At 39.8% G+C, this 18,698-nt stretch overlaps 1 protein-coding gene and 1 long non-coding RNA gene across 10 annotated transcripts in view; both read right to left on the bottom strand.

Moving 5' to 3' along the window:
- ncor1 (nuclear receptor corepressor 1) overlaps positions 1-18,698 on the bottom strand; it is an 80,133-nt gene that overhangs the window by 30,450 nt on the left and 30,985 nt on the right. For all 9 annotated transcript variants that reach the window (XR_003597228.1, XM_028030855.1, XM_028030860.1 and 6 more), the window contains 6 exons: positions 17,909-18,087; positions 17,763-17,817; positions 17,550-17,651; positions 6,954-7,084; positions 5,494-5,786; positions 3,029-3,094 (listed from right to left, as the gene is read on the bottom strand). Coding sequence is in view for 8 of the 9 variants with exons in the window: in XM_028030855.1 (XP_027886656.1) it covers positions 3,029-3,094; positions 5,494-5,786; positions 6,954-7,084; positions 17,550-17,651; positions 17,763-17,817; positions 17,909-18,087 (826 nt within the window). In the remaining variant the exon portion in view is untranslated. The remainder of the gene's footprint in view (positions 1-3,028; positions 3,095-5,493; positions 5,787-6,953; positions 7,085-17,549; positions 17,652-17,762; positions 17,818-17,908; positions 18,088-18,698) is intronic.
- On the bottom strand, positions 12,035-16,212 carry LOC114152819 (uncharacterized). The gene is made up of 2 exons (XR_003597230.1): positions 15,180-16,212; positions 12,035-14,696 (listed from the first exon to the last, which is right to left on the bottom strand). It is a non-coding gene; the product is annotated as an uncharacterized LOC114152819 (long non-coding RNA).

Here is an 18,698-nt window from a genome sequence, read left to right on the forward strand (position 1 = left end):
TAAAAGCTCACTTTCCAAGTTAACCCGAAGAAAAGTTATACAACAATCTGAAATTCCATAATAAAGAGGCAGGCTCACAAATACGCTTATAAAAAATGTCGATACTCCAGCTGTTCGTTTATGCATTCATCTTCAGTCAATTTAATAGATGAACTCTCACCTTGCTGTGTCATTTATAGCGTTTGTGTTTATGTTAGCGACGGGACTTGACACCTCAGTTCGTCACACACTGAAACATCTACCAGCTACGTGCCGCCACGATGAGCTCCGCCATACATTTGTTGAGACTGAGATGATATGAAATAAATTTTCCGGTTCATCCGTAAAGCTACACATCTAATGCGCAGCCGTCCGCAGTGTTTAGTCTGTCCGCTCACCTGTATAAATACACCTGCAGCACTCTTCCCCACTGTTCGCTCTGAACCGCCACCAGGCAGCAGCTCCAGGAGGAGAAAAGCTGCCGTACTCCAGGCATCGCGCCAGTCATTTTAAGGCTGTTTATTGGTCCCCCGAAAAACGACAAAGACCCAGACACGATCATCAAATCAATAAAATCTTCCCAGGCCGAACTTGAAAACCGGACGCTATGCTGCTAACACTTAGCTTTTGTCAACAACTCAGGCGGAAGTGAAAGCTCTGTACAACGCAAGTAATAACCCGGCCGGAACACGATGTGCTAAATAATAAAATATAATTTAACGAAGCTTCGAGGCAGATAAATTTTCCTAGAGGAATTTTAATAATCGAGGGACTCGAATCACTCGAGGAATCGTTTCAGCCTTAGATGTAATGTACGCAATCTTCAGGAAACATTCAAATACTTGATGTTTCTTTCACAAAATGTCCTGCATGTCTAAATATTACTATTCTCTTCAACAAGGCAGCTTTTTTCATGTTAAAGAGACTTTGTCTTGAAACTGGTAGCTCAGCCTAATCACCAATTATAATAATCCCACTGACGGTAGAAAAAGGTAACTGACAGAAAACCCTTTGTTCAATAATAAGCATCACCAAAACATTTGTGATATTTTCCAATAAAACAGACACGAGTTACAAGATAATCACTGGGGAATCCTTTTCATCAACTTTTGCAACATGGTCTGAAATTGTGAAATAGCCCCAAAATATTTTACTTTTTAATAAAAATTCTGAATTAATTTTGCAGAGTTGTTTTTTTAACCCACCATAAACCAAAACTGTGGATGTAAATGTCTGACTTCTGCAGAAAAGTGATTTGAAAATCATTCTAGGTCCAAAACACAAACAATATCCTCACATATTTTAGGTTAGTTTTCAATTATTCAGGCCTAGAAAAACGTCTGTCTATCCTCAGCAATACAAACAGGATATGGGGCACTCTTCTTTGAAAACGTTTCATGCAAAGGTGCACACATGTCTGCTTTTGAGTAAGAATCACTGAATGTTTGTGGTCCTGTTCACTCTCAAATTAAAATAAAAGCAAAAAACAAAATGTGCTCGCTAAAGGATGAATATGTATATGTAACTAATATGTTCAATTTTAAGTTGTAAGAAATCTGCCACAGACAAAAACAAGTGCACATTTCTATCCACTGCCTATCCTGGTCTACAACATTTCTTAAACTGCGGTCCACACAAAATCACTCCAAGAGTTGTTTTTATATGAAACAACACAAGGTAAAATATCTTATCCTGCATTACTACGCCTCACAGATGACTACGTTCTCTAACCAAGAGAGGAAACTGATTTTCTGAGCAGCCATGTGTGGAGGCTTAAAAACCATTTCTGAACCAGACCTTGTCATGTGACTGGCTACACTAATCCAGCAGACAGATCTGAATGCCTGAGAAGATATAAAGCAAGATGCATTTTTGCAAAAGGGGGCAAAAAAATATCTATCGAGCCAAGAACGTTTTAATTAATCTGCATTAATCCCTTTATTCACTCCCAGCCTAAAAGCCACTAGGATTTAGAAATTCAATTCAATTCAAAAATACTTTAATCCCAGAGGGAAATTAAATAATAATAATTAACAACAATAATAAATAATTAATAGAAATCTGCTTGAAGTACCAAGAAGAAGACTTCATACGATTTTCCCACAGTAAAAATCAAGCATTTTCAACATGTTTTCAAACGACACAAATGAACTAAAAAAAATACAGTTTCAGTTCAACATTATATAACATTATTTATTACTGTTAACACTGTTTTGTCATAGTATTCTAGACAAGACATTAGAATTAGAAAGACAATGCAAACTAAAGTACAGCAGAATTTTAGGTTTTGGGTTGTCTCCCTCACACAGTTTATAAGCCTGACTGGTTTGAGAAAGTTACAAAAAAATCTCAATAAAAGAATTCATGGCCAGTTTTCTGTGGTTTAGCAAATAGACATAATTTTGGAAATCCTAACCGACCTTAAAAAAAAAAAAAGTTCGTTGTGATTTAACTTCAGGCATTGAGGAAAAAATGGGCATGCGTCTTTTTATAATTTTGAAATATCTGGTTTCAACTGTAAATAACTTCTACCAAATTTTAATCAAGCGTTAGATTGCGCCGCTTTCTTACAAAACTGTGCAGTTTGAATATCAAATACGTTCGAGGACTTTATACAGAAATTAAGCACCTTTCACACCTTGTACATGCTTGCAAACCCTGAAGAAAGTGAAGGGTAAAGTGAAGAAGGAGAATATTTAACTGAAATGTGACCCAAAATTGATTATAATAGTGCAGTCTCACATTAACTACCCAGATACTCGCAAGGTAAAAGTAACTGTTAGTTGATCTAAATGTAATGCTCTGTAGCTCCTTCAATGATTGATCACTTCTGAGAAGCGAGTGAAGCAAAAAAGCTAAGGAGGAAGAAAAGAAAAAAAAAATCCTGATAAAAAATAAAGTGCATGCAAGAAACAGATAGGTTGATGAAATATCTATTATTCATAAGAACTACCGAGTTGACCATAAACAGCAGAAGACCTGCCGCCAAGTGAGCGGCTGCAGAAGGGAAGGGATAGTAGAGAAAGGGGAGAAATGAATCAAACATTACCTTTTTTGGCAACCTCCATCTCCTCCTCGGTCCAGCGAGAAGTTTCTCCGCTTTCACCAGCGCCAGCTAAATCACAAAAGGACAAGATCCATTAGCACTCCCGGAGAGGAGGAGGGGAAAAAAAAAAAAACCGACAGAAAGTGAAAGAGTGTGGGAGATGAACAGACAGCGAGAGAGAAAAAGAGAGAGAGACTGTCTTCTCTTCAGCCACCTTCTTCTCATGGCCACTAATCTAATAATCTGTTTACATTCAGGACTGCTGAGACCTGCTCCCTCACTTACTCGCCTCCTTTCACCCTCCCACTCCCTCTCTCTCTCGTCCTCTCTGATCCACAGGGGAGGGGAGGGGCCGCCCTGGTCAGCTGACACAGCGTCAGACACCGGAGGAACCGAGAGCTGCCGGCCTTCCTCTTTGGGAAATGGCCTTGGATGGAGACGAACGGGCAAATCGAGCCGTCGGGACCCGAACCCTCCCACCGCTCTGACTGTGACGCCGTGTGTTCGACACACACTCCTCCTTTGCTCTCCTTGGCTGTGCAGTTCAAGCTAAAATTCACAGAAGTGGACGGTGAGAGCGGAGGGGAACAAGGGAACTCTAGCCCGCTCTATTCCAGGGCGCCCCAATGAGGACGTATAAACATTTGGACCAAAATAGCTGCAGATGTCCCCTTGAGATTAGGAATAGGTCAGCAGTCCCACCACCCACCCATTCGCACCACCTTGTGAATGAAGACGAGTGCAATGTAAATACAGACCATCAACATAAACTCACGCCACCGTCGTTCTCCCCCCCCCCCACCGAATCGGCAGCTTGTTTAACTTGCCTGGCAAGCCTTCAACTAGGCAACACTGACCCACAGCTACACTGTAAAACCAAGGCAACATAGTTCTAAGAAATAGAAAAGGTTACAGCAGAGCGAGCAAATACAGTCTGTTGCATCATAAATATCTCCCTGAAATCTTCTTCAGATTTTGTCACGTTCTGAATACTTTTTTGAAATCAATTACGTAGGGAATTTTGTTGCGACAGACCAACAAAAACAGGCACCCATTTGTATTGCAAGGACGAAATATTTTGTATAACTTTCTATTTTTTGGAATTAAGGCTGCTAGTAAGATTTTTATATCTATAGGAAGAACATTGTCTTTGTTCTTCTGTGCAAAAGAGCTTAAACTCAAGTCAGAAAGAGGAGAAACTAGGAACATAAATGTTTAAGTTTTGCCTATTAATTATTAATTGGCTTTACATCTGGACTTCAGCCGGCGACTGCAGAGTCATTTGAGTATTTCTGCTGATGACTTGTGCTAGAAATTGGAGGTGTGCAGAGAGAAAAGGAGTGGTTAAAGTACAGTCCCCTGAGGTACTCCTGGGCTGCTGACTTCCTGTTTGGACACAATCCTTCAGTCTCATAAACTGCGCTGTGTCTGTCAGGAAGTCATTGATCCAGGCGATTGCTGAGGCCTCCACCTGTATCTTCTGGAGTTTCTGCTTTGTATGAGCCGCTCATGGTCAAAGAAGCTCTGCTATGTTAGTTCTGATTTGTTCTTTTTGCAGACTTTGGTACCAATTGTGTTTTTTGCTTGAGACACTGCATGTTGACAATTATTCCCTCTGATTATGAATGCTGTGCATCTGGAAGGGTTTTCGCTTTCAATTTTATTACTTTCGGACAGTTGCTATGATCTGCAACCATAGTAACAAAGTTTTCTTTTTGAATCTGGGAAATGCTGATTAGTATCTCAAATAATACCTGAACTACAACCTCAAATAACAGAGGAGTTGGAAAGAAGATTCCATAGATGTGTACATCGAAGGAAAAAGTTCAATCTCACCCATCAACCTTCACCATCTTTAAACATACAGAGATTTAAAGAGGAGCAGCAAAAGGAAATTAGTTGTATTTACAGTGTTAACAACATAGTAGTGTCATCCAAGACATGTTATTATGGAACATTGTCTGGAAATTTAACTGTCAGCATGTTGTGATAAACACAGAAGTCTTCAGTCAGAGGCCTCTTCAGATTCATTGTAAGACTGACTGCTACTGCAGATCCTCCCTGCCCACAGCGTTGGTGGCATAAGTTGCAACAACATTTAATTTCCCTTTGATGAAAATAAAAAAATATTTCTGAATCAAACTTCCTCAAACTTGTTGCAGCATTTAACTATCTTTCCATTTTCCTAGCTTCACACCATGATGCTGCCACCACTGTTTCACGATGGTGATTGTATGCTAACAGGGTTGGGCAGTGTTAGTCACACAGTGATAAGACTATTTTCTTCCACATGTTTTCTGTCTTCTCCATGGCTCGTAGAATGTGGAATCGCTAAGCTAAAACGATTAATATTCAGATCATGCATCATGCAAAATAAACCTAATTAGTAAAAGAATCCAACAGAGTGCAGTGGGAGCTGGAGGCACAAATGTTTTTGTTTTTTTAGCGGGTAAAGTGAGCGTTTTCACCTTTATTAGCATCTGCTGCTACCGGAGTGAGGGATTTTGCGGGCTCCTTCATTCCCTTCTGTGCTTGATCAGATTTAGGGAGCTGTGGAGGATCTGGCAGGGCGGGCTCAGAGGTGGGAGGAGGCGTGTCCTCGGCTGCGACGGACGCAGCCTCATTGGCCATGGAGCGTGTGGTGATCCTTCTATTGCGGCGGCCCTGGCTGTTGGCAGTCTTCCTGCCACGCGGCGTGTTTTGCTCCTTTCCGTCCTCGTCCTCCCCACCGTCACACTTGTCTTTGTCCTTGCCAATCTCCCTGTGGTTTTTGGACAGGGGGATAAACACAGCTTTTAGCTGCTGCAGCAGCAAATATCTATCCCCTGATGACGAAGAAATAACAGGCTCTTCTTGTAGTCTGCTTTTTTCGCCGCTTACTGAATACAAGAAAAGCATATTAAAACTTTTCGATAGCAAACCCTAAACAGATCCATCAACAAGTCAGACATCTGCTGGCTTGTTAGAACATATCATGGATGTTATATAGGGAACATTTTTTTTATTCTTTGTCATCACTCAACAAGTTAGATTGAGAGTTCCTCTACTTTATTTTTTAGACTCATATAAATGGAAATTATCAAGCTTGATTTCAGTGACAAACTGAAGGCTGAAGTGAAATGCGGAGTTTTTCGCATTTTTTGAAATGCGAAGTGAAATGGAAAGAAATAGCTGATCAGTGACACACTAGATTATTTCTTCACTGAAAATGATTTAGAACAATTTAAGTCAAGGTAAGGGAAGAACGGTAGTACCTAACAAAGCTGTCTGACATTACAACCACACCTGAACTGACTCTGAGATGAGCCAGGCTGAAGAAAAGCAAAGCATTACCTTGCACCTGGTCGCTATGGTTTGATTTAAATGAATGGTGATGTAAAGTGAGCAATTGTCAGTATGGATGCGTGATTGTTGACGTTTGTGATTTTTTAAGATATTGTTATTGGTCCGATAAGTAAAACTGGACCAATATTTAATTCCATCTTGTTTCTGGAAAGGGGAGGGATAGTGAAGCAGCGCAGCAATATGGGGAGTTCAACTGCAGCAGAAAAGCAACATCAGCAATGTGGTTGTTTTTTCAGTGTCGAAAGACTAGAAAAATATATCCAATATCAGTAAATATTGATCATAACAACAATATTAATATTGGCCCAAATTTTCATATTGGTGCATCCCCAAATTTCAGCTTAAAAAAAATTCAATACAATGCTTTTCTTTTGTAGTGAATGCACTGCACCTGATCAGATATCAGATATTGCTAATTGCAACACCCTTCAGTGTGGAGGGTGGAACAGTTTGCTATTTCTAAGAGAGGAAAAGTTTGCTATTTCAGTATTAGTGATGCAGCTTAAAATATAGCAGAAGCACAGATAGGGGGAACCTTTAACTATGGCACCTAAAGAAACATCAGTCATCTTATTCAACTCACCGAGAATCCTCCTTTTCATCTTTCTCTTCCTCGTCCTTCTTTTCCTCGTCCTCTTTTCTCTCAGACTTCTCAGCTTTGTCCTCTTCGTTCTTGTCTTCCGACTTCTCTTCGTGTGAGGGACGTGTTATTTGCTGCAGACAAAAAATACATATTTGGGGGGGAAATTGAGTCTGGGGGAAAAATATATATTTTAAAAACATTTTAAATATCCAAAGTGAACAAACAACAACAAAAAAATGGATATGAAAGTCTCTGTAAACAAAATTGACCTTCAAGAAAGAGACTAGTTGAAACCAAAGAACCAGACTGAAGCTTTTTTCATCCAGTCTTAGGTAGAAAAAGGGAGAGACACAAAACACATTCATGTAAATGGAAATTATCGAGCTTGATTTCATTTATTGGCGACCTGTCCAGGGCGTACCCCGCCTCCCGCCTGGAACGTAGCTGGAGATGGGCACCAGCAACCCTCCCGACCCCATTAGGGACGAGGGTGAACAGACAATGGCTGGCTGGCTGGCTGGATTTCATTTATGGTGAGATTAATTGATTTACTGATTGTTGCGACAGGCTTGTGCCAGTTACATCAAGGATTTTGTGATGGTTTTTGACTTTGCTTCAGAAGACCCAACAAAGTAACGATGTGCAATACTTAAATACCTTTAAGATGCAAGATGCAGAACTATACAAAGATGCTTGTTTTTAAAATGTATAGTACGTTTTAGAAAATCCGTCAAAAATGGAAAAAGGATTGACACTTATAATGATTTTGAATTTGACACAGGTAATAAAACCCTGGCTTCATGTCAAACAAAACTTTACTTCCCTTGTCATTTTAGTTTCACCATCTATAAAGTGATAAACGGATACATAGTGTATGAATTTCACCAACTGGGCTGATGGAGTGACTGAGGACATAACAACATTCCTGACCATCAGTGCTGGCGCGGTACACCACAGAATGCTTCCTCCCGACTGTTTCATGAAAGCGCTGTGCTGGAACAAGTTGGGGTATGCCAAGCCAAACATCCCATGCTGGTACCAGATGGGGCCAAGGAATGTGCTTCACTCAACGGTTGGGGCAAAAAGATATGAAATGAGGTAAAGAGAGAAGATAGATAGGGGTAACTTTTTTTTTGGAAGAGGTACAAAAAGGGGGGGAAAAGCATCAAGGATGATCCCACCCATCTAAAACATGATTACACGAGTTAACTCAGCTATGTCATCAATAATGATAAACCAAGAATCCGGCTATCCACTTAAATCAGACACATTTCTGCTTAACTGACTCTGCTTAATGATGAGCAGCTATTCAGAAACTAAACCCATCCACTCATTTTCCCAATCGATGAAATGTACAATGTTAGAGCAATGTTAGAGCAACTGGGTCACAAAACCCAGTGGAGGCTCTAAGACTCAAGGATTGTTAATTTCACCATCAGTGATGTGTTTAAAATTAAGTTAGAGGAAGAACATAGTTGTAGGAAGCTACTTAAAAAGAAACAATGCTTGAAAAAATGTCTGCATTTCATTGAAGGTGATCACTGATGGTTTTTAAATCTCCAGTCTGTGTCCAGAACGCTACGATCAAATAATCAGTTATTACTTACAGTTCCTCGAACTCGACTTAAGAGGAAAGGAGATCGAGCTTTTTCTGTTGCTGCTCCTGTTTTATGGAATAACTTACCTTTCCAGATTAGATCTGCCCACAGCCTGGACCATTTTAAATCGCTTCTTAAAACTCACTTTTACTCTCTGGCATTTAAATGATGTGTGTTCTGTTTTGTCATTTGTGTTGTTGTTTTTGTGTTGTTGTTTTGTACAGCACTTTGGTGCAGTCTTGTCTGCTGTAAGGTGCTATATAAATAAATTTGACATTGACATTGACATTGAAGCTCTGAGGAAACAAGAGGGAGAAAAACTTTGAAGAGATAACAGAAAGATTGGATATATTACAGTCTCTCGAAGATGTTGCAATGTTTTTTTTTTTTGTTGGTTTTTTTTAATTTTATTTTATTGTTGCAGTCTAAAATTACAGATTTTACAGCCTTTATCAGAAAAAAAAAGTTGCAGTAATGGCTGCAAAATTTTTTAAGCTTAATTTTTACCAAAATATTTGAAATTGCTGCACCTAATCTTCCTTTTCCTTCTCTTTTTCTCATCAACGTGTAATACCTCTTTAACTGAGAAGACCTTCTGCTAGTCTCTTTTCCAATATCTCCTCCCTGATTATTTTCTCTTCCTATTGTGATAAAAATATTTTTTTAATATGTAGAAAGCAACAGTGGGTACAACTTCTGCATAGAAATTAAAGACGAGTTGGCTTATTCTCTGCAACCTCTTTCAGTGATAGACCATGGTATATTTTGACCATAAGCCTGTCTGAGCTACATTTTAATGAACAAAAACAACATTAAAATCCAACTAGCAGAGTGTACTGTTGTTAGGTAAATTGGAATTGGTTAGGAGATGTTAAATGAATGTTTGATTCAGGTACAGGCTGATTTTAAAAAGTTTGCTCCTGTTTGTTTGGGTCAGCTGCTTTAAAAACAAGGTGCTGCAAATAATTTTGCTCCTAAGACCACTTGCACAATTTGTGTTTAGCTGACTAGAAACAACAGCAACCCACTACTTCCTGCTAATGTGACAGCTTCTTTAATTTTTTCCATGTTATAAATATGTTACTAGATCCGGCGTAGTCAGACAGTTGTTGCATAATGTAGAGGAAAAGCTTCGGGCTGCTCAGTGAACCACGCAGGTTAAGATGTTGCTATATTAAAAGAGAACTCTGCATGTCTGAGGGCGGCAGGTCTCTAGCTGCCTCGTGATGCAGTAAATTCTGCAGTGTCTTTGATTTATTCAATAATGAGAAGCAACACGCAGCCTTAATAGTAGTTACCAATTCACTGAGTTCTTGTGCAGTCCAACATTGCACTTTGTCTGCTGCAGCAAAAGCTACATTTATTTTTGGTTCTATTCGCTACGACGTGGCTGACTGTCGAGCGGAACTGGCCAAGTGAGAAAACGCGGAACTAATGCCGTCGCAATACGTTATTAATCAACTAATCAATAAATGAAACTTGAAAATGGTCTCAAAATAACAATAGTTTATCACAATAATTACCGCACTAATTACCGCAATAACTACCAAGATAATTTATCATACAACAAAATTTGTTATTGTGACAGGCCTATAGGGAACACTGTATGCTGGGAGTCAGGACGACAAGGCGATTGGTTGGATGCTCACCATGGAAACACAGTGCAGACTTGTGGACAAACATTATTGCTGACCAGAGAGTTACATTAACTTTTTAAGCAACTCTCCTTAAACATATAATGACAAATATCTATCCTACTAAACATATATTTTTACAAAAAAACACTTCCTAACAAATTTGGTATTACCGAGTGATTTACAGAGAGAATTTCTCTCTTTTTTTATCTACAGCTTTTAAAGTATATTAACTCTTACGTTGCATACGACCAAAAAAATTCCTCAGGTTACTCCTCACCTATGACCCATCCTGAATGTGGTAAGACTACATTTCTCATATTATCTTTTCTTTTTATATCACCAAGAGGTTCAGTCGGGTTCATGGGGGACATTCTCATTGCACATGGTCGGCACTGATAAGCTGCACTAGCTGGGTTAGCGAATGCTTATATATTTGCTTTGGAGCTAGAACTGTGGCATTCCCAGCTCTTTTCCCACACTGCATCAACCGAACATCTCTGTAGAGCCTCTCTGAGGATCTCCTCAAAAACTCAATGAGGTGCCTATGGTTCTGCAGTTCCTCTGTGTTTTGAGACAATTAGTACCGGGCCGCGCAAGAAATAATTAAATATTTTCGTTTTATGTATTATTTGAGTCTGGAGGATCTTTTATTTTGAAAATCCTTTAACCGTATTCTCTCGGTTATGTCTTGAGCGCCAACATTGAGCCCATCTCATCACTCCCAGATGGGACCGTCTCGTTGCAGAGAAACAAGCTCAGGGCTCTCACTAGTCATTATCGTGAGTTAAAATTTTCACAAAAGTAAAAGGTTCGTTTTTGTGGTGCATCTGTATCTTATTTTGAAGGGATATGTAAACGTTACCATAGCGACCAGAGTCAGAGAGCGTTAGGGCAGTGGAGAGACGAGATGAGAGGAGTAGAGCTTGTGAGTTTTAGGTCTGGTTCACAAGGCACGATTTAAGGATTGTCGGTCAATTTTCCAAACCTCTATCACCACACAGAGCCGATAAAAGTTCAACAGGTTCGGTCGGTTCGTGTGTCCAGCCACACGGCAGGAGCAACACACCACACACGAACCGAGTCCACTCACGAACATTCCGATTCCAGAAGAAAATCCAGTAAAACCCCAACATACCATACGTGAATTTAGAATAATCAAACACGGATGGCGATGTAGAAGCATCAGTGATAGTTTGTGGATTCATTTTAAACGATAAAAGACGTAACAAATAGAAAAGGCGTTTGATAAAAGACGGCGGGAGCAGCCGCTCTATTTGCTGCACTATGATTTGGAGGTGAGTTAGGTTTTTTCATAGTTAACATTTTTAACTGAATAAACATAATCACATATAATAAACATATATAAAAGTGACCTTTACATATAGTAATAAACATTTCCACATGTCACCTCTGATGTCCACCGGACTCTCAGTTGCCATGTCAACTGTTTGAGATTCCCCTCCGTTCTTACGTCACCGCGCTTTCTGATTGGCTACCTGTCACATTCAACAGGCTGCGTTCTCGCTCCCTGTCAGGAAAAACCCCCAGGCTGCAATAATCGGGCCAAGACAATGTTGAATGTCGATTTTAGAAAAGAAAAAAAAAAAAGGTTTTAGCGGGAACATCAACATGCAGAAGCAATATTTGACGTCACCCCCCTATTCCCCTTCCGGGCGCAGTAAAATTGCCAAGTCTTGACCGGACCACTACTTTAGAAAAGCAGTGGTCCCCAAAGACCATTTTCAAATTCCACTGTCACTGCCTGTTACCATGGTAGCTGAGAGCTTTACACAGGAGAGTTATAAACGAGCAAAAACCATCAGACAAATGAAAACATGGTCACAAATAACATTTTTTGCCTTTAAGCAATCCCATAGCGTAAAAGTGACATTCAAAGTCTTTTAAGAGCCTAAATGACGTGTGTGCGGTGGTCTCTGCTGGGTTCAGCGCATTGGTCAACACAGTTATGGGGGAAAGTAATGGATGGCAGGCAAAGACATTTGATGCTGTGTGAATATAAGCTGCTATTAAGAAAGATTCATCCATCTTATTGTGGAAAAATAACACATCCATCTGCTCTAATGTCTAATTTGAATTTTAGAACATCAATGAGCGAGGCATGCCCTGGTTTCATGGACTCGGAATGAAGCGTTTTGAAGCAGAGAAGCCTCTAATCTTCTGGTGTTTTTCTAATACCATTTTGGGTTTGTCTTTCAGAAAAGAACTTACACAAATACCAGCCAACTGCAAAACATTTAGGCTAAGAGTTTACCAAAATGCTTCAGCCCAAATAAGAAAAATGAAGATATTGGGGATTATTTTATTCCAGCAATGAATGCCTTGAGTTTATTGTTACTATCCCTCATTAATATATGCTTTCAGTGTAGATTAAGATGATAAAATTAAACATTTAGGGTGACAGAGTTTAAAATCCAACAGTTTGTATTATCATTTTTCTTCAATATTTAGAAAAGAATAAAAATTAATATTTAGTGCAGAGAGAATGAAACTGGGGAAACGATGGAGGTTTGTACACTGCAACAGTGGGGTCAATTTGACCTGCCAATAACACAAAAAGCCATCAGGCCCATGAATCAACAACGATGTAAGAGCTTAAACAAAAACACAATGTGTGTTTTGGTCTTGTTTATATTCTGAAAATAATAAGCTGGTAACGACTCAGCAAAACAACATGCAAATACTTACAATTTCTTAGCCTACAATTATCATTTATACTTTTACGAACACCATAGCTCTTTTCAGATCATTCTTTGGTTCCACGCAGAGGTTAGCTATGCCTTGCAATTACCGGAATGTTCCCAACATGGAACAAGGGATGGAATTCAACCCATTAATTTTATGCTCCTGATCTATTTACAATAATAAATAACCAATAATGAAATTAACTGTACAGGGTGATTGTGGAAGCAGTGTGATGCAGTACTATGATACCTGCTGCAAACGACTTAAGGCTCTTCTAGAGTTGAGCTGATCTGAAAAACATGCTGATCAGTAAATAGAAACATGTCGAGTATGTTGCACAACAGCTTTGCATGCATTCAAAGCACCAACTGCATCTTAAAACCCTGCTAAGGGATCATAACCAGAACTCAGCCTTTGGGGCAACCCCCAGCATCAAGCAGGACATCTTAGGTAACAAAAAACATTTTTTAAAGCTGATGTAGAAAACCGACAAATAGAAATATTGCAGCAAGTATGACCTCAGCAAGAGCTCTTGTGTGATCTTCGTGGTGTGCAGTGGTCAGGACCTAATAAAAGCTAAACCGCTGAACTAACAACAGGGTATGGGCAGTGAAGACTCGATAATGCACACAGGAAAAGAACGCCAAGCCCTGAACTGCAGTAACTCAGAGTTCTTAGAAAGTGTATGCTGACATTAACAAAAAGCTGTTTAGATGATGTGGTTAAATTCAATTTACGGCATATGGCACAGCAAACCAGCCAGGAACCCCATGCTGGCCCTTTCCCTTTTTTTTCAGTTAGGGCTGAAACGATTAATCGGTTTCATCGTGATTAATCGTGAAATACTTGTCAACTACTTTAGTAATCGATTAATCGCTAACTGCAGTTTTCCGTTTCCATATAAGCACTTCAAATAGGGCCTAATTAAAACAGTTTTATTACTTCTCAATTTCCAGGTTTTCTATTTAAATTCTATTTTAACCATATTTATTATAACCCTTCGATTATTATGGTGTGAATGGAAAATATGCAACATGTCAATAGCTCGAGGTCAACATTTCCTGCTATTATTCTGTGTCACAAATGAAACAAACTGCTGCAGTTCAGTAGAGCATCTTGGTTTTACGGGATGTTAAAAAGTGCTTCCCCAGGCGCCGCGTGGAGCAGCGGATAAAGCGGCCAGCATACAGAAGCCACAGACCTCGCCATCCTGAGTTTGAATTCCATCCTTGGATGCTTTGCCACATGACTTTTACCCGTTCTCATCCTGTCAGATTACTGTAAATAAAGACCACCAGAGCCAAAAATAAAAAGATATTTAAAAAAAAGAAAGTGTTTCCCCTCAATTTTTAATGAACTCAAACTAAGAATCTTGTTTTTAACATAGAAAGAAATCTCAATTTTGAAAATGCTTTAGAGTTGAACAAAACACCACATAAAAGAAAACCTTTAAAAAGTAAAACGCCTGTTCCATAATTTCTTCCATGTGTCACAGACATCTCCATTTAAGAAATTGCTCCCAGTGTTTTTGGAGATGCTTTCATGTTCCTGTAACCCCCTTCAGTCCTCCCTAAACACAGTGGCATCTCTAAGCAGGATAAAGTGCAATGTCACGCAAACTGGTCTGCTTTGAGGAACATAAGCCTGAGGTGTTGTTTGAGTCTCTAAATTCGGTAGATCCTAATCCAATGGAGCGACACTCAGATGTGGACAAATTAGCCAGATTCACGGATTCAAATCATCACAGCTTAGAAGAGCTGCAGGATCCACAGCAGACCTGCAGAGGTCTTGGTGAGCCCTCACACCTAACAAGGAAATAAAACTGAAATTTTATGACAAGTACAAAATCTTAAAAAATAATCTGTCCTGTCCTCTAAAGCAGTATAAATTTTAGGCACCAAACAAGTGGCTAATTTTGCTAAAATTTACTCATAAAAAAAGAATCTCCTTTTTGACCCATATTAGCTTATGAAACCTTACACAAAAATATAAAAGGAAAGTTAAGAGCCATGGGACTTTTTCTGAAAATGGAGAATAACACCTGGACCACAACATAAATACATGTACATGGCCGCAGAGGTTTGATTTGAGTGGTAAATAAAGACCCTGCCTTCAAATGTCCCAGAAAACCTAGCCTAAAATAGCTGTGTTCCACTGCCTGCAGGCCTAAAATAAATATCTAGGTTAGGAAACTAGCCGGCCAGCCAGAACGCGGCGAGACACAGATGGCAGCCAGAACAACTTGAGCAAAAAGTAAAAGGCTTTGGGTTTAAAAGTTAGAGACATACCTGCAGACTCATTTGCTGGCAACAAAAAGCCCTTTCCTCCGCCGAGCGCCAGAGCTAACTCGTGTTCCAAGTGGGAATTTAGCCTCCAGTGCCTCCATGGGACTGGAAGCAGTGGAGGGGCAGGACGGCACCATTGCAGAGCTCCTTAGAAGGGCTGCTGGGCCGCAGTGCGGCCGCACATATTCCAGGAAAGCGTGTCATCAGGCCGCTTAAGCCGCCCAAAGAATCGTCCATCTCACATGCACGCACTAATCTACGCGGGGTCACTCAAGGTAATCCCTGCTGAGCACTCTTTTTTGATTGGCACTCACAGCAGCACAGGGAGGGGTTTTTTTGGGCCTGTCAGCTGGTCGGACGATACCAAGTCGGGATTTTCAAGGAGGGGGTGGAGCTCTCACATGCTCCAAAGAAGTAAAAGTAAATGGAAAATGAGGAAAAAAAAGAAAAGAAAGAGCACACAATCAGCAGATAGGCTGCCAACGCTGACTCGGTCTCACTGAGATTTTTTTTTTCCACTCAGTTTCACTCACTTGCCCTACATTCCACTGCTCTTTGCTGCTGCTCCTATCCCACTCTAACGACTCACTCTGCTCACTCAAATGTTAGTTGCTAGACCTTGGAAATCAGCCACACACTAATAAACAATTACTTAAATTACAACCAGACCTGACAATAAACAAATATCCCATCTATACATGTAAAGTAAACAGACTTTTCCCTCCATCTTCACCGGGGTTCTCTTAAACACTGGTGTTCTAACAGCAAACGTTAAACACTGAGGAAACTCATCCAGTCACTTGAATATGAAAAATATTCTTGTGCTCAATAGGGATTCTGAAAACTTTAGTTCACCACCTCCTCTTACGTAAAAACGTGCTCTACAACCACACAGTTCTGTTGCACAGCAGATGTACTGGACACAATGTTCTCTACAAGGGCTTGTGGCACAGGAAGCAAAGGGAAACAACCCAGATAGGATGAGACCTGTCCTTAGCCTGGATTGCAATATTTTTTCTGAACCAGTACAAGCTGGAGGTTACTCTACCCTTAACAGGATAAAGAATGAACAAGACTGAATGAATGAATGAATGACGTTCTTCAATGATTGAAATCTAATGTCTGCAGAATGCTATGAAGACACTCCAGTGGGCTAAATACTAACAGAACATCCTCTAGATAAATCAGTCTGATCACCAAACATTCGAGAACACTAGTAACCAAACTAACAAAATAGGATTTATTATAATCCATTTCTCTTCTACCTTTGACTCAATACACCTCCAAGATTCCCATAATGCAACCCAAGGCCAAGTTCAAACTTTCAACATATTTTCAGCATTTACATAACTTCCACCTTTCGGGTTGTTGGACTTAGACACAAACAGTTGAGATCAGGAACCAATCACCGAGCTTAGAGCCAGAATAAAGTATGCAAAGATTAAGACCTCACAATATATCATCATTGCAATATTACTACAGGGAATATTGTTCAGGTTTAGATAGAGGAATTCCCTAAACTCTTCAGGAAATCCATGACCACATCCCAAAACAACAGCCTGGATTTTTTTTTTTTAATGTCTGTACTTTGATAGTGTTGGTTTACTCTAGGGGTGTACCTATTGGTCCAGATTTCCTTACAGGGACAGTATTGTGTAAAATCAACTTATGTGAGCTTTACATCATGCTATAATGTTATTCCCTCATCAAAAGAAAACCTGAAATGTTGCCATGATTCTTTCATGCATGTTTGAAAAATCTTTTAATCTGCCTTGGCAACCATTTAGCTTGGACCTAGCGTCGATTTTAGGCGCAATTCCTCCTCGGAGCTGCAGTTTTTGAGCTTCCACCTCACTTCCCCAATCAGCTCCTTCAGACTAGCCAGCAACAATTAGCAAACACCTGGTGAAGCTGCGCAACTTCTGAGCTCATTACATGAGCTACTTCTCTGCATAACACTTGTAAAAACGTTGTTGAAGGGTTAATAGAGGAGTGATGTTGTGATGACATTCTCTAGATGGAGTTTCAGAAAGAGCTGGAGCTTTTAAAGAGATAAGAGACCATATTTCAAGGCATTAAATTAAATGATTTAAGCCACATTTGATATATGTAGTATTTTTGTAACAAATGAAGGTAATGTAGTTACTTGATTGTGCTTTAAAATGGCACTGTGTGCCTGGAAAATATACAATAGTGCCCCTTTAATTTTGGGCAATCAGCCAACACATGTGAAACTGATCTTTTCCACCTTAATTAAGTTGTGAAGATTAGCCACTGACTCCTTTTGCTCTGCCATGACACAGTTGGTGGGAAAAAAAAATAAAAAATCAGTATTGGCAGGTCTTCTTAAATCTTCTTAAATGTTGGACTTACCTGGTTCCGTCCTCTCCTCCTGCCATAGTTTCTCCTGACCAATGCCTTGTAGTTTTGGTTCTTTTTGGTCAAGTAGTAAAACAGCACACAGTCAGCGACACACTAAAACGAAGAAAAAGAATATATTTATATGTTGTTTTAAATGGTTTATTATTGTTACTAGATGAATTACTTCCAGCTGGTATTTATTCAGATAAAAAACTTTACATTTACCTTCCTTTCAAGATACGAGGCAATCAAACCAAAATTCTTGGGATGTTGTATGAACCTGCAGGGCAAATGCATTCATCACTCATCTAAACCAAACTCCCATCGTTGGGACTTAATAAAACCGGGGTAATAATTAAACATGGACTCACTTCTCCTTAAAGATTTCCCTCTCGTGTTCCGTCCAAACATTCATGAACTGCCGAGCTTTGTACACCTTCATCGGGTCGTCCATCAGGCCGTTCATGTTGATGAACTTCACCCGCCTCTGCTCCGAGTCGTACATCATGGGAGGGATGACTGACAGCTGCCTCATTTGTTTCTCATTGTTCTGTAAGGCACAAAGGGGTCAGAGGTCAGACTTGGCTTGTTGCATAAGAACTTATCCAGAAAGTTGTAGTTTAATTGTGACGTGCTTCAAGAGAAAAATGCAACATCGGGCCAATTTATTGATGAGCTGGACAGTTTTTTCTCTAAGCCCAAACTTTGTCACTTGAGGAACGTGATTCAGAAAAAGCTGAGCAACATCGCTGTAAGCCAGCCTGAAGCCAAACAAAAATCAGGTACAGATAAGCACGCTTTTAAATATAAAGATATAAATGGAAGTTGCACAGTTATAGGTCTCAATGACTGGTCATGGTCAGCCATGATGAAGCTACGGGTGCACTGGTTTCAGTTTTCTGGCCAATCATAAATCTTTAAAAATCTTGACCTGACGATTCCGATTTTGGCTGATGGCGATTTTTCTAAATATAGCAACTATGTCGCTGTATTTAGGACTATTGTTAACCGGCCGCGTGCAGTTATAATCTGCTGGGCGTATCCATCAGTTAGCCATCCCTTTTGGGAACAGCGGCTGATTTTCAGAGCTTTGTGGAGATAGATAAGATCGGTTTCAAATCCACGTATCAGCCAATTGTCCATCTACCAAATGTAAGGAAA

The sequence above is a fragment of the Xiphophorus couchianus genome, chromosome 11 (assembly GCF_001444195.1).
Source record: "Xiphophorus couchianus chromosome 11, X_couchianus-1.0, whole genome shotgun sequence".
Classification (NCBI taxonomy): domain Eukaryota; kingdom Metazoa; phylum Chordata; class Actinopteri; order Cyprinodontiformes; family Poeciliidae; genus Xiphophorus; species Xiphophorus couchianus.